The 16,680-nt window shown below is 37.4% G+C and overlaps 1 protein-coding gene across 1 annotated transcript in view; it reads left to right on the forward strand.

Moving 5' to 3' along the window:
* Tll1 (tolloid like 1) overlaps positions 1-16,680 on the forward strand; it is a 188,255-nt gene that overhangs the window by 137,374 nt on the left and 34,201 nt on the right. Inside the window, exons 12-14 of the mRNA XM_032919237.1 lie at positions 50-195; positions 14,735-14,930; positions 16,418-16,543. Coding sequence (XP_032775128.1) covers positions 50-195; positions 14,735-14,930; positions 16,418-16,543 — 468 coding nt within the window. The remainder of the gene's footprint in view (positions 1-49; positions 196-14,734; positions 14,931-16,417; positions 16,544-16,680) is intronic.

The raw sequence follows: 16,680 nt of genomic DNA on the forward strand, positions 1-16,680 counted from the left end.
AATTGTGGTGAAATGGCCTGTTGAGACTTGTTTGTTTTGCCTTCGTCAGCGATTTGTGGAGGGGAGATAAGGAAAAATGAAGGACAAATTCAGTCTCCCAATTACCCCGACGACTACCGACCAATGAAGGAGTGTGTATGGAAAATAATGGTGTCCGAGGGCTACCATGTTGGACTGACCTTTCAGGCCTTTGAGGTAATGTTTTTTAGGGAAACTTCATGGTCGCATGTTCTCTATAAATGACAGCAGCATTTAAGGGCCTCCTCATTAAGTCAGTGTAGAAAAAGGATCAGCCTTTTAATCAGCGAAGAAGCAGAGGGTAGCCTATAAAATGCAACATCAATAGAGAAAGGTTGATTCTTTTTTCCTTTTCTCTTGTTACAGACATTTGCAAGAAGATTAAAGTGAGTTTACATTAACTGTGCTATTTGAATTAGAATGTTTGAAGTGTTGAGGATAGCTTTTGAAGCTTTTTTTTCTTAAAGCAAATGCACAGGCCTCTGTCATAAGATGGCTCGGAGGGTCTATTAAATCTCAGAAGCTTTATTTCTCCTCTAGAGGTTTCTTTTTATGTTACGATGGAGAACTTTTTTTTTTTTTTGGTTTTATATGATTGCAAAACTTGTTTATATCGAACATAATATTCTAAACATTCTTAGAAGCTTTTAACTTCATCAAAAACTATTTGTCGGTGCTCTGGGGAGATAGCTCATTGGATCAAGCACCTGCCTGGGGACCAGAGATTCTCCAGAACTCAGATAAAAGCTAGGCAGGCCACCTGTGATGCCATCGCATCTGGAGGGTCTGGAGGGAGGATCTAACAGGAAAATCAGCTAACTAGGCTATCTAGAATCCCTAAACTCTGGGCTCAGCCAGAGAATCTGTCTCAGTAGATAAACATTGGAAAACAGAGTAGTACCAACTTATGGCCTCTAGCCTTCAATGCAACTGGACACACACAAGTGTCCATACACATGTGAACACACACAAGTGCCAATACACATGTGAACACACATACAGAAAAGCATACACACCACACACGCATACATAAACATTCAGAAATTTACCACCCAGATCAATGGCATTATTGTATTGTTAGGTAAAGAATTAGAATATGCAAAGGCCAATATGGACCAAAAACTGACTCTGAGATTAATCAAGACAACTAATACTTCTTCTTCCCTCTCTCCCTCCCTCTTTCCTTCCTCCCTCCCTTCCCCCTTCTTTCTTTCCATCTGTATTACAATAAAAACTAAGAAAGGGAAGCAATAAGAAGTAAAGATATGGAGAAATCATCTAAGGACTCCGTAGCATGCTGTGGTTAGTAAAAGAATCTAGAAAGTGAGATCTCAAAGGGATGTTGAAAGCAAGATGAGATGACCGGGCGTGATGGGTCCCAGTAAGAGCTGGGAATCCAGATGTCACAGTGGAGAGTATTTCTGTGCTCACCAGAATAAGCCTGACTCAGTGTCCAAGCCATCAAAGGCAGGGGCTCCCGTGCAGTCACTGGTGAGGTATACTCGCCTCTGAGAACAAAGACTGTAGTCATTTCTTTGTTGTCATAGCACCAGCATCAGGGGCGTCTAGAAGACATCTATGCAGTTAGAGCCTCTCTTGTCTTACCTTCAGGCCTCTGATACATGCATACATACACACATACATACATACACATACACGCATGTGCACACACACACACACACACACACACACACATATATCTTTGATATGCCTGTCTTCGCTCTTGCTACATTATATCCCACACATATCTTCCATCATGAAAAATAAGTCTTTTCTGTTTTAACCACAATGCTGTATTTTATGCTTCTGACAACTTTGCAGTTGGGAGATCTTGGTTTTGAAATTGCTTTGCATTTGAAGTTTGTTATTGTAATTTTAATAATAATATTATTCACTAGCTCACAGCGAAGAGTGAATGAAAGTGTCTGATTAAAAACCTGGGCTTGAGAGATGGTTCAGTGGTTAAGAACGTTTGCTGATATTGCAGGAGGATCCAGATATGGAGGAGGACCCTCATCAGACGGCTCACAACCACTAATAACTGTGGTTCTGGGGAAAGTGATGCTCTCTTATAACCTCTACAGACAAAGCACATACATGGTACATGTATGTGCACTCACAACTATACACATCCACATAAAATAAAAAATAAATATTAAAAATATATATCTGGGTCCCATTGCCATTTTCTTATATATTTAGGAGATGAAGTATCATAAAACAAATAATTCAATAAATTATGGAATTCTTTTATTATAGTAATGATGTCTAAAATCTGAGAAATCTGAGGATTAGTGGCTTGGCTCTTCTGAAGTTTACTTATATCAATTAAATTGTTAGAGATAAATTTAGTAGCAGCAATTTTAAGGGTCTGAAGAAAGAAGGGTCTGAAGGAAGATCCCACTTACATAGTATGCAAAGAAAAAGAGCAAATCTGCAGAAATAACTAGCATGTGGTGATCCACCATTTTTCAAAATGGCGACTCCAGACAAAGGCTCACAAACCTTCTTATAGGGAACTGGGGGAACCCTTTAGAAGGATTAGCTAATCTAAAATTTCATTGGTAGGTGCTAGGGGCTCACAGGTAGTCAGTGGTCAGCATTCCTGTGTCATGAATGTTTAGCCATAGGATGAGACAGGGCTGCCCAGCACAGATGGCCCATGCTGAGAGAAGATAATTCTCATTCTTGTGGTTACCTTCAGACTGTTCTTTGGGAGGGGGTTTTATGATCTTGTTTCTGCACTTTATGGTCTGTTCCTAGAGTTGGTGCCTTGTAGGCTTCTTTTCTAAATCTGGCCCAGTTCCTCAATGGAGACAAATGGGGTTTATAATGTCCTTTCACAATCTTCAAAAGTAAGACGGTGAAAAGATAATATTCTCATCTTAGACACTCACAACTGTATACACATAAGCCATTTAATTTTTACTGATTAGTAGAATGATTTAATGACAACTAAACTTTTGGGGTTGAGTTTAGCCAATATAACATTTTATTACTATCTTTTATTTTCTACCCCTTCTTCCTTTTGCCTTATTTCTATTGTTTCTACCTCTATTTATGAGCTGAACACATTTTCTTTTTTTACTGGATTTTTAAAATTTATTTGCATTTCAAAGTTATTCTCTTTCCTGGTTTCCGATCCATAAGCCCCCTATCCTCTCCACTCCCCTTTTTCTATGAGGGTGTTCCCCTACCAATCCACCTACCCCATCCCATCTCCCTGCCCTGACATTTCCTTACACTCTGCTGGGGGGGGGTCCAGCCTTGGCAAGGTTTCTCCTCCCATTGGTGCCCAACAGGGCTATCCTTTGCTACATATGCAGCTGGAGCCATGTGTACTCTTTGGATGGTGGTTTAGTCCCTGGGAGCTCTGGTTGGTTGGTATTGTTGTTCTTATGGGGTTGCCAACCTCTTCAGCTCCTTCAATCCTTTCTCTAAGTCTTCCAATGGGTACCATGCTCTCAGCTCAGTGGTTGGCTACAAGCTCATGCTCTGGTTGAATGTCTCAGGAGACAGTTATATCAGACTCCCTAAACACATTTTCTTAACTGATTGAACCTGAGCCTGCAATTACTTTGATTACATGCTGAGAACCTCTTCTCTTATTCATTTCAGCACTTGACGTCAACACTCATCTAAAGAGTGTCATCAAATCTACTCCATTACTTGAACAATGACACATAATGGTTTATATCAACTGTTTTTTCCCCATCTTTATTAAATTGGGTATTTCTTATTTACATTTCAAATGTTATTCCCTCTCCCTGTTTCCATGCCAACATCCCACTAGCCCCTGCCCCTCCCCTCTATATGGGTGTTCCCCTCCCAATCCTCCCCCCATTACCACCCTCCCCACAAGAATCCCGTTTGCGGGGTCTAGCCTTGGCAGGATCAAGGGCTTCCCCTTCCACTGAAGCCCTTAGTAGGCTATTCATTGCTACCTATGCAGTTGGAGTCGAGGGTCAGTCCATGCATAGTCTTTGGGTATGGCTTAGTCCCTGGAAGCTCTGGTTGCTTGGCATTGTTGTTCATATGGGGTCTCAAGCGCCTTCAGGTCTTTTAGTCCTTTCTCTGATACCTTCAAATGGGGTTCCCATTCTTAGTTCAGTGGTTTGCTGCTGATATTCACCTATGTATTTGCCATATTCTGGCTGTGTCTCTCAGGAGAGATCTATGTCCAGTTCCTGTCAGCCTGCACGTCTTTGCTTCATCCATCTTGTCTAATTGGGTGGCTGTATATGTATGAGCCACATGTGGGGCAGGCTCTGAATGGTCGTTCCTTCAGCCTCTGTTCTAAACTTTGCCTCCCTATCCCTTCCCAAGGGTATTCTTGTTCCTCTTTAAAGAAAGAGTGAAGCATTTGCATTTTGGTCATCCTTCTTGAGTTTCATGTGTTCTGTGCATCTTGGGTAATTCGAGCATTTGGGCTAATATCCACTTATCAATGAGTGCATACCATGTGTGTTTTCCTGTGATTGGGTTACCTCATTCAGGATGATATTTCCCTGTTCCATCCAATTTGCCTATGAATTTCATAAAGTCATTGTTAAACTTTTGCTGTGCCTTACCTCTTTGCTTTTTACCTGGAATTTGAGGAGACAAAGAACTGCAGCCCTTAACTCTTGATCTTCATTTCTTATTTCATGCTGTGTAAGGTTGTAACATCACTTACAAATGCCTACCTAAAGGGTTTTGAGTAGAAAATAAAATCCATATTCAGTTGCTGTGGTTCAACTCTCTCCTCTTCTTACTCATGCACTATTGGTCTTATGATCTTCCTTACCTTCTGAAAAAAATAGTTTTTTCCCATATGACAACTTTTGCTTTCAGTGTTCTTCTGATTCTAGGTCTCTAGACATTTCTTTTTTTCCTATTTCAATTTATCTAGGCTTCTGTTTATTTCCTTCTTCAAAAGATATATGCTTGACAACTCAATTTAAACCATCCATACTCACAGCTATCCCTAAACCATTACCCACTTTTGTTCATTGCAGTTTTGACTACTTGATTTAAAGCAAAGATCTATATATAGACTTTATGTTTCTCATTAGAATATGACCATATAGAGCAGAGGCCCTTCATATGCTAAGGGTATCTTCAGCACCAATGGCTCTCTGAGTAATGCTTGGTAATGTAAAGGATGGATATCAGTGTGAGAGAGCATGGTGGTTGGAAATTTGCATACCCCTTTTATGTTAAGGAAAGGTACATGAGTTTCAGTTAAAGGCTATAAGAGTAAATAGGTAAGCTAAATTTATGTAAGACTTGGTCTGCTCTCTAGCTGAAGTTAGACTTGAAATCCAGAGTTCTAAAAAAGAAAAAAAAATCAGCTCAAGGGGAGGCCTCAAGGCCTGACACTACTACTGACGCTATGGTGTGGTGTGCTCACATAAAGGGACCTATCATGGCTGCCCTCCTAAAGACCCAACAAGCAGCTGAAAGAATCAGATGCAGATATTTGTACCCAACTACTGGACAGAAGCTGCTGACCCCTCTGGTTGAATTAGGGAAAAGCTGGAAGAAGTTGAGGAGGAGGGTAACCCTGTAGGAGGACCAGCAGTCTCAATTAACCTGGACCTTTGAGATCTCTCAGTCACTGGATCACCAACCAGGCAGCATACACCAGCTGATATGAGGCCCCCAACGCATATACAGCAGAGGACTGCATGTTCTGGGTTCAGTCAGAGAAGATGCACCAAACTCTCAAGAGACTGAGACCCAGGGAGTTTAGAGGTCTGGTGGGGTGGGGGGTGGCGACATCATAATGGAGACAGGGAGTGGGGAGGAGGTATGGGATGTGGAACAGTTGGAGGGTAGACCAGGAAGGGGATAAAATCTGGAATGTTAAAAAAAATAAATAAATAAAATTTTAAAAAATTGAGAAAGGGCAAAGATTTAGGTGTCCTGATAAACCCTTAATCTCCTAGGAGAAGGAACCAAGCTTGGGTAATTTTATTTATGGTGTCTGTGTTTTGTACTTATTAAAATCAAATCAGAATTGATATCTGTGCACAATTGATTTTTGTTTTACTTCCTAATTTTCCTACTCAGTAAAAATTATAGAAACCCCAAATCAACATTCTATTCATGTTTTCAGATTTTTTTAAAGACACATACCAAACACCTAACAGGCACATTACAAGCTGTGATGAGCCTTACTAAGTGAGTGTGTGTTCAGATGAACTCCATTCAGGCATGAGTTAGAGTGATTTTGTCTGTGAGTTCGGTACTAATGAATTGACAATATAAATTAAAGTATCCTGAAATAGCAATCCACTTAAAAGGAAGTTGTGCAATGATTGTGGATAAAACACCTTTTGACGAGAAGTGCACAGAAATCAAAACACTATGTTTGCCAAGGAGCAATGAATCTATAATTGTTAAGTCACATCTTCTCAACAACACATCTTATAGAACGTAAGTACTTCTAATACTATGAGTATAGAAAGATCATCTATACATATTTCCTTAATTGTTCTAATAGACACTTAGTTTACTTCATTTAATTATCTGTTCATATCAATCTATTTTTGTTTAGACATATATTTCTGTGGGGCCAGAGAGAAAAATGTATTTAATTTTTAGAATCCATATGGTAGGTTATAGCCTTTTATAACTAGTTTTCTAACCCCCACAGACACGAGGTGTGGTGCATATATGCCAAGAAATAATCATACATATCAAATAAAAATAAATAAATATGAAAAGGAAATGTTTGAATACTATGCTTATAATATAAAGACTATATCTCTCATCTTCAATTTTTATTAATTTAATTTTTGAGGACTTAATACACAAGTATTATATTTATATCACACCTACTCTTTCTCCCCCAACTATTCTCCCTCTCCCTCCCCAATTCATGATTTATTTATTATTGTTATATATATGCATGTATATGTGTACATATATATGTACATATTTACGAACATGTATACTTAACTTACTGGGCATCTTTAGCATTGATTATATTCATGCGTATGTGGCCAGGGGTAACTATTTGGGATTAGGCAATCTATGTGGGAGCTTATCTCTTGAGAAAACTCATGTTCCTTCTCTCAGCTTCAGTTAACCAACATGCTTTTCATTTAGGGATGGGACTACATGGAACACCCCTTGTCCATGTTGGTATGCCAACGGGTGTGGTCATAATGCTGGGCTTGTTTAGGTAATCGTTTATTGCAATTCTGCAGGTGCATTTTTCCTGTCATGCCTATGGGACAGTATCTAGCAGTAGGCATCCTAGGCTTCTAGCTTTTAGAATCTTTCTGCTTCCTCCTCCCCAACATCCTCCTAGGCTTAGGTGTAGAGGTTGCATTGCGGAAGAATCAGTGAGAGCTGGGTATTCCATAGTCACTAATTCTCTACATTTTGGCCATGTGTGGACTTCTGTAATAGTCTCTATCTGTTGCCAAAAAGAACTTCTGATGAGGTCCAAGAGGTACACTAACCTATAGGTATAACGATAAATATTTAGAATATTATAAATATATTTATATTATATTATATTATATTATAAATCAGAATATAGAATATAGAATAAATTATTATATTATAAATATAGAATATTATAAATATATTTATATTATATTAAAATATATTATAAATTGTATAGATTTAAAGACTGTGACCTCTCCAGTCACAGGTGTTTGGCTAACTGTGCAGTTTAAGTCATGAATTTTGTCCTATTGAATGGCCAACCTTAAATACAATTAAAAAACTTCTGGTTACCCTGAGATAAAAGTGCTACTCCTGTGCCATTGAGAATATATTGGTGGCCTGACGGTTATATCCGTAGTCTTTACAGTTAGGTAGGACTACTGATTATTTCTCTCTCTTAGCAGCTTGCATAGCACAGTCTGATGCTATGAAGCCAATCTCCGAGGAGGCTTTCAGCCCAGTCTCAGCTCACTTCCTCCAACTCTTGAGTCTGAGGTGGGCATTGCCTTCAACAATATGGGCTCACCTTCACCCTGGGGAAAGCAACCAAGGACAATGGGAATAGGCTATAATGTTTGTAGAGATTTGCATTTCTATAAAAAACAATTCAAGGAGTTATTTCCCAAATTCATGGACTTATGTCAGATAATTCATGGGCTTGTAGAAACAACCATCACTCCGTATTGTGTATCATCATTTAAATAGGTAGATCTATACAAAACTCAATATATGTATGCACACCCACATACATATCTATAATATATCTAAAGTAAGCGTCTAAATGTTTCCCTATTCTTTTTTATTTCAAACATCCTTAATGCTACCTATCTCCTTCCTTCCTTCTACTTCTTTTTTACCTTTCTTCCTGCTTCCCAACTAAAGCGTCTCCATTATTCCCATCTACCCCCATCCATAGCACGTGTCTTCCACTGCCCGCCCCTCAGTACTCACTGTCCCTCTACCTCTGCTCTTACTTTCCTGGTCTGAGGTCACCGTAACTCATACACTCAGATTTAAAGATTTGGAATTAAGTCTGGAAATAAGAATGAACTTTTGATGTTTGCCTTTCTGGGCCTGGATTAATTCACTCAATATAATAATTTTTAGTTTGGTTTACCAGACTAGATATTTCATTGTCTTTAGAGCTGAATAGAACTCCATTGTGTATTTGTTCCACTGTTTTCATGATTCATTCATCAGTTTAATGACAGGTTGTTTTAATCTTCTAGCTTTTGTGAACAGACCATCAAGAAACATGGCGGAACAATCTGTGTTCTAGGATGATGGGTATTTTGGGTCTATGTCAGGGAGTGGGATACCAGGGTAATATAGATTTATCTTTTAGCTTTTTCTCCTGATTTCCACAGTGGCTACACCAGTTCACAGTCCCACCAAGAGTGAATAAACGTCCCCTTCTCCTGCTCCTTCACCAGCATTTCTTCTTATCAGAAGTTTCCAGGATTATAGCTATCTCACTAGGGTGAGATGACTTCACAGAGTAGTTGTAATTTGAATTTACCAAATTACTAAGGATATTGAATGATTATTAAGACATTTCTTATCTTCTTTTCATTCTGAGAATTCTGTTAAAATACATAGCCCAGTTTTTACTGAGTCACTTGTTTTCTTGTGTGTTTTAATATTGAGTTCTTTGTATATTCTGGATATTAATCCTTTATCAGATGTACACAGATGTCAAATTGTATTGTTCTACCTATGAATATTCAGTTTTCCCAGAGCCCTTTGTAGGTGTTGTCTTTTTCCCATGTTGTGTTTTGGGTGTCTTTGTCAGATATCAGATGGACATAGTTTTGTGAATTCACATTTGGTTTTTTTCTTTTTCCCACTGACCTACATATCTGCCTTTGTTTCAGTACCATTCTTTTTAAATTATAGTTCTGTAATAAATGCGGTTCTTGTAATAAATTATAGTTCTTGAAATGTGCTTTGCCAATCCTTTGGTGTTATATAATTTGGCCACTATCATAATGAAAACTCTATCCATGAGCATGGAATGCCTTTTCACCATGGGATGCCTTTATATTTCTAATTTTTTCTCAATCTCTTCCTTCAAAGATTTATTTATAAAGATTATTTATTTATTTTCATTATAGAATTCTTTCACTTTCTTGGTTGGGCTAATTTCTGGATATTTTCTTACTTTGAGGCTATTGTGAATGGTAATATGTCCATGAGCTCTTTCTTAGTGTCCTTGTCACTGGTATATATGAAAGCTAATGAAATTTGTAAGTTGATTTTGTTGATTTTTAATTCTGCTACTTAGCAGAAAGTTTTGAATATTTCCAGGAATTTTCTGATATTATATATGGATCCTTTATGTATAATATTGAAGCGTCTACACAGAGGGATACTCTGGCTTCTTTGTTACCTATTTGTATCCCCTTTAATTTCCTCTCTTGTTCTTTTGATCTAGCTAGGGCTTCCAGCACTTGGAGACTCAGAGATGATCAAGGAAGCTTTTATCACATACTAAAGAAACACATGTCATTCTAAGCAAATACATCAAAAACCTATATTCTGTTAAGCTAGAGAACCAAAAATAAATGTCTAGATTCATCCAAACCATAAAGATTAAAGATGTCATCATCCTAAACAAACCCATAAGAAACAAGAACACTGAAACAGTGATGAATCCACAGAAGAATTCTGCTCGATTTGCAAGGAACTATAATCAATACTTCCTAAAATTAAGGATGATCAATAAAATAATGCACACTGAATACATGTTTATATAAAAAGAGTTATTCACAATAACCCAGTCAAATTGGTTTTATGCTAAAACCAGTTTTAATTTTTTTTATCTTACTTTTTGAATTCTTTCAAAAGTGCTTCTGGTTTTGTGTTTTTATTCTCTGTATAACTTTTTTCCTTCACATTACGGGCAATTAAGCTAAAATCGTTCCCCATTTGATTGAAATCTGTTGTAACGTGATAGTGTGACATAGTTTTACTGTTCACATTGCTACTTGCTTTATTATGGAAATACAAAAAAGCTGCATAAGTTTATCAATGAACTTCACACAGCTTTTCCCCCAGGAACAGACATTAGAGGGCCACACTGGTTATACCATTTGGAAAGTGCTATGTTCCATAAACTTGCACTCTCAAAATACATAGCCTGAGACCCCACCTGCTATGTTGACTTTAAAATTTGGAGTAAATATAAATGATTGGATAGAGCCTCACGAGTGGGCTCAGCGCCCTTGTGAAAGATAGATAGGAAGAAGATACAGAGAATAGGCATCCTTTGAAATAACATCCTCATTGGACAATGAATATGTCAGTACCTTAACTATAAGCTTGTCAGCTTCCAGAGACAAGAGAAAAAGTTCCATGGTCCACAAGCCACTTAGTCTGTGGGCTATAGCCTCAAAAAACAATGTATCCTGAATTGACCAACACTGGGAGCTTTTTCTTCTGCTACTGAATATATTGCCTCTTAACACCAACTTAATAAAGTAAGTTTGGATGTGAATATGGGATTAATTTGTGACACTTAAACTCCTTTCCTCCACAGTATTATCAGTAAAGGATCTTCTAGGACTGTTTTATTTGAGGGCTTTTGGCGCGTACCACTAAAGCAGAGGGAAAAAAAATTGGAGAGTAGAGATGTTTACAGGAATAGCTTCAAAGAAACTCCAATAAAGCAGAAAGAAGTAAAATAAACCCAGAGCTTAGTTTTGTTTAGAGTGAAATCTCCGCATGCATTAATTCAAGTGGGATTAAGTTTGAGGGACTTGTCAACATCCCTACACACCCTGGTTGGACCATACATCCCTTATGTAAGCCAGACATATTTAGCAGCCCTGGCTGTCCTGGAAATAAGCCTCAGCACTCCCAACCATGCCTGAGTTTTTGCCTTGCTGTTGTGCTTGGCAGAAAGCAATTATTTTGTCTCTTTAAACATGTTTCATTAGCTTACAGTAAATGAATATGCTTTGTGAATGTGCTAATAACCCAGGACAGGAAGGCGTGTTAATTAGTTTATGGTTCTCTGCTGGTCATTTGCTTACTGTTTTGGAGTGTTTCACTAAGAATATGAATTGGCTAATTATTACTCATAGTTTTCTTTACCATTTCCCTAAAAGGCAAACAAAACAAACAAACAAACAAAAAAAAACTACCACCACCACCACCAACCAAAAAACCAAATAAGTATATATACCATTTTGTTGTATTGTCTATAATATTGTATTTTTGATTGCCATGCTAGTATCTGATTGTGTTAATTATTAAACTGAACTAATACTTTATACCTTCATTTATGTCATTGAGGAGATGTCATATATATATATACATATATGTATATATATTTACATTTATCACCATGATCATTTTTAGATATACCATTTAGCCCTGAAGACACACGGATAGCAGTATAAGACTAAGTTCATTATATTTATGAATATATATGTAAATACATATATGCATTTAAAAATAATTAGAAAAAAATTGGGGCCATGAATTTCATTGTTTGTGTTGCATTTGTTTAGAGACAGGACTTTTATATGTCCAGGAACTGGCCAGGAACTCACTCTGTAAATCAGGCTGTGTAGATCAGGCTGGCCTTGAACTCAGAGATCTGCCTGCCTCTGCCTCCTGAGTGCTGTCTAATAAGGTGCCTGACCATGACAAACAGGTGGGAAAGGACAATGGGTTTGGAGAGCTAAGAGGAATATATGAAAGGCTTTGGAGGAAGGGGAAGGAACAAACCTCATAATTAAATTACAATCTCAAAAATAAAAGTAAGGAAAACAAAAAAGGAATTTGTTACAGTATTTTGAAGCCTATTTCCTCACCTTGTTTTGTCTTGCAAACTACAATTATGTTCCCAGTAAATGGCAACTTCCCTTTCCTTTCACCTCAGGTCCCTTCAAACACCAATTTTTACAGTGTCTATAAATTGGAATAGTGTAGTATCTCATGTAAGTAGAATGATTCAGAATTATTTTTAGTTTATTTCATTCACCACATAGTCTTCAAGTTTCATCCATAACAACAAATAATGCTTCGCTCTATTTATAGGTTAGATTTTCTTGTTTATTCATATATCAATTGATGGATGCTATTTAGGTCTTTCCACTATGATTAGTCATTTAGCATTGAACATGAACATGCAATTATAAAAATATATGTTTATATATGTGTGTATATATAATATATGTGTGTATTTGTGTGTGTGTATGTGTTATCTGTGTGTGTGTGTTATCTGTGTGTGTGTGTGTGTGTGTGAGTATGAGTGTGAGTGTGTGAATGAACATATATAAAGTATAACTGGGAACTGTGTGGTTGGTTGGACGTTGAGTCAGGGCCTGGTCCCTTCCTCTGAGTCCTACTATAAGCAGTCACATGGAAACAGTGGTGGGTTTTGACTCCTTTAGTGCAATTTCCATTACTTTAGTTCTCACTAAACAGAGAACATTCACTTAACCCTTGGTTCCCTCAAAGCAGCTGTCTCCTAAGTCTAATAAAGCACTGAGCCTCTCCAAAGCTCTGTCACCCCTTCTTTGTGGATTTGATCTCCTTCAAGGACCAGTTAAATATCAGCTTTTGAAAAATATGTTCTACATTTACTTTTACTTTCACCATGGTCTCTATGGATCTTAGATCTGTTTCCATTATAATAATCTTGCCAGATTCATAGAGATTTTAGGCTCTGGAGACCTTAAAGTCTGTAATCAACCAACAATGCTATTATCAAGACACATTCATCTTATGTCAGCCATGCATGGTATTGCGTCCAACACCTAGCTCTTCAACTATGTATGCTGTGTCTTGATAAGAAACTGCCGTTGATTTATTTTTGCCTTTATTTGTCTTTGGCTTTCTTATCTTTTTCGTGGAACTTATGGTTATTGGCTTACCATCCATGGGCTTGATGTAGATATTTACTCTTTTAAATTTATGTGTATGCGTGTGTGCAGCACACAGTTGCAGGAGCCTATGGTAGTTACAAGAGGGAGTTGGAAGCCATGGCGTGGGAGTTACAGGCAGCTGTGAGCTTCTGTGTGGATGCTGGGAGCTGAACCAGGGTTCTCTGCAAGAGCAGCAAGTGCTTTTAACCACTGAGGCATCTCTCTATCTCCTTAATTCAATTTTTTAACTTCTCCAGCAATATTTAGATCCATCCGACATATTAGTTGATAAAGTAATATAGCATAGCTAAAAGTATTGAATGCATGATATAAATTAATCACATTTTCACTTATATTTGATTGTTGCTCCCAAGTTGATGAACTATAGATGTAATTAGGGTCAGTGGAGGAGATTCATTGCATAGGCTTTCCACTCTGATTAAACCTAAGAAAGTGTGTGAACACCAGCATTCCATTCACTGACAATGTCTCTGAGATTGGTGCTGAGAAGCGAGAAGTGTTTCGGAACACTATAGACTTCCGTGCATGAGGAAAACTCCATAAGCTATACATCCGCAAATGTTTACTATGTGTGAGTGGATTTACCTTCCTCTTTACAGATTATTCATCAGTACCAGATCGGTATTATGTGAGGAATGTCAGATCTTAAATAGGTTCTGATGAAATTAAGAAGTTAATGATTTTATGAATTTTTAGCTGGAAATATACTTTTGTATATATAACTATTCAAATTTTTAAATGTAACTAAGTGAATAGTAGATTTCCTATAAATTAAAAATTGAAGTGATTTCAGTTAAAAATTTTAAAAAAAAATGAATGTTCGCAATAGGTTACAATCAACTTTTTTTTTCTTAAGCACAGAGATAATTATTTTTAAAATTTCAATAGTGCCTCTGTTAGTTTAATCCTGGTTAGTGGTGATTTTGGAAAACAGCGTTTAACCCATCATTAAGATTACTTGTACTTGATATTACTAAAATTTTAATCTATGTGATTTTTAATATAAAACTCATCATGGGGATGCTGAGTTTGAGGCCAGTGTGGAATACGTAACTAGTTCCAAGATAACCTAGGCTATACAGTGAGAGTCTACCAATCAACCAATCAGACTCGATCAATCGATGCATTTCCCTTCTGTTCACGCAGGCGTAGGTTGATGACTCTGTTTCTAGGATTTCTAAAGAAGAGTAGGAGTTCCTATGTGTGCAGCTTCTCCGTGAGCTCGTGTTTAGCCATGTGTTTTTCTTTCTGGTGTCATTTTCTACAGTAACACCTTAGTGATATGCCACCAAGAACTGAAGAATAACCTTCCCATTCCACTTGTCTTATAAATATCTCTTAATGAGACAAATTATTTTTACAATTTCCCATTGTAGATTGAAAGACATGACAGCTGTGCCTATGACCACCTAGAAGTTCGAGATGGAGGCAGTGAGAATAGTCCTTTGATAGGACGGTTCTGTGGTTATGACAAACCTGAAGATATTAGATCTACTTCCAACACCCTGTGGATGAAGTTCGTCTCTGATGGGACTGTGAACAAGGCAGGATTTGCTGCCAACTTTTTTAAAGGTAATCTTCAACAGCTTAGTTTTTTTTCTTTCTTTCTTTTTTTGTTTTTGTTTGGTTGTTTATTTTTGATCAGGGTGTTAGTCTTTGAATCTTGGCATAATTGGATTGGAGATCATTGAAAGTTGAAGTATGTCCTTACATTCCATAACTAGTGTGTATTACTAGGAAAATTAAAACCTATTTTATTGCAAAAGTTAGATGAAACTTACATGTAGGAAATGTATAGGCACTTATTTGAAGTGTGTCACGTTTGAATGAAAATAGGAAGAACCAAAACACTTTCCTTGGCATGGGTTATTATAGGATAAATGGCTAATTTACTTATGCCCAATTAACCAACAGATATCTAAGTGTTTTCATTATTTAAATAGCACAGTTCATTTTTCAACAAAACTTGCTCAGGAATTTGCTATATAAATTGAAAGGAAAATAAAGTTACTACTTCTGCTATATAAACTCATTAAAATATATTTTGACATGGTAAAATTTTTCTGGATATGTCATATGTCACAATGGTAGAAACATTATTTCTTATGATTGTGTGTTTAGCTGATGCATGTCTCCGTAAGGTACTTGTACTTGCATAATCCATATTAGTTCATTTATGAAGAGTAAAATTATGGAGCACCCTGTCTGTGTACATTTAAAAATAATGCATATTATATCTGCATCTGAGAAAAATTGGACTGAAGTTTATAATGAATTAATATTTATTCATTATATAGCATATAATTGAAGTATTTTATATGTTATATTTTATATAGTAAACAGCACATATATTTATGTAAATGTATATTCTTAGTCAAGTATTTATTTTAAAAACACTGAAGCATGAAAAGATGTAGACAACTACTAAATTTATAATCACTGTATTTTACTTCTTGATGAAGACATTTGTTTAAATCATTTGTGTGGTATGCATTTGTGTGCATGTGGTATTTGTGTGTTTGCACATGTGCTGGAAATTAAGTCCAGGTTTCCTCATATGTAAACCATATATTCTCATGTACAAATCATACACTTTCACACGCATATCACATAGTCTATTACATAAATCATATTCTCATGCCAGTCATGTTCTCACATGCAAGTCATATAGTCTCATATGTAAATCATATGTTCTGCCGCTCAGTTGCGTGTGTCTCCAGCTTCTAAAAGGATGTTCTGAGACATATTTAACAAATTTTGCTGTGAAATCATTAAGTGATGCTGTGCTTTTTCAACTTAATCCCCAAACCTCTCAGGATTTAATAATCTCCATTTGCCCTTACGTTCAGAAACAAAAGGTGTCGTGTGTGAGATAAGATGACCTTCAGTTGTCCCCTCCACAGGTGGGTTTCTAGCCTCGTTCTGTGGTTCAGGTTGTCATATCATGCTTTCCTACAGGTCACACAGCCACGGATTCGAACCTCTGTCATCTTTGTCACCATATTTCAGTCTCTATTTCAGTCACCTCCAGTTGTCCTGTGTCTTTCTTGGTTTTATAGAAGAAGATGAGTGTGCCAAGCCTGACCGGGGAGGCTGTGAGCAGAGGTGTCTCAACACGCTAGGCAGCTACCAGTGTGCCTGTGAGCCTGGCTACGAGCTGGGGCCAGACAGACGGAGCTGCGAAGGTGGGTCTGCCTGTCTGTCTGTCTGCGTGTCTGTCTGTCTGCCTGTCTGTCTGTCTGTCTGTCTGTCTGTCTCTGTCTTTCTCCCTCTTCCCCTCTTCCTCTCATTCTCCCTCTCCACCTCCACCTACTCTCCCTCC

The sequence above is a fragment of the Rattus rattus genome, chromosome 13, assembly GCF_011064425.1.
Source record: "Rattus rattus isolate New Zealand chromosome 13, Rrattus_CSIRO_v1, whole genome shotgun sequence".
NCBI classification, from domain to species: Eukaryota; Metazoa; Chordata; class Mammalia; order Rodentia; family Muridae; genus Rattus; species Rattus rattus.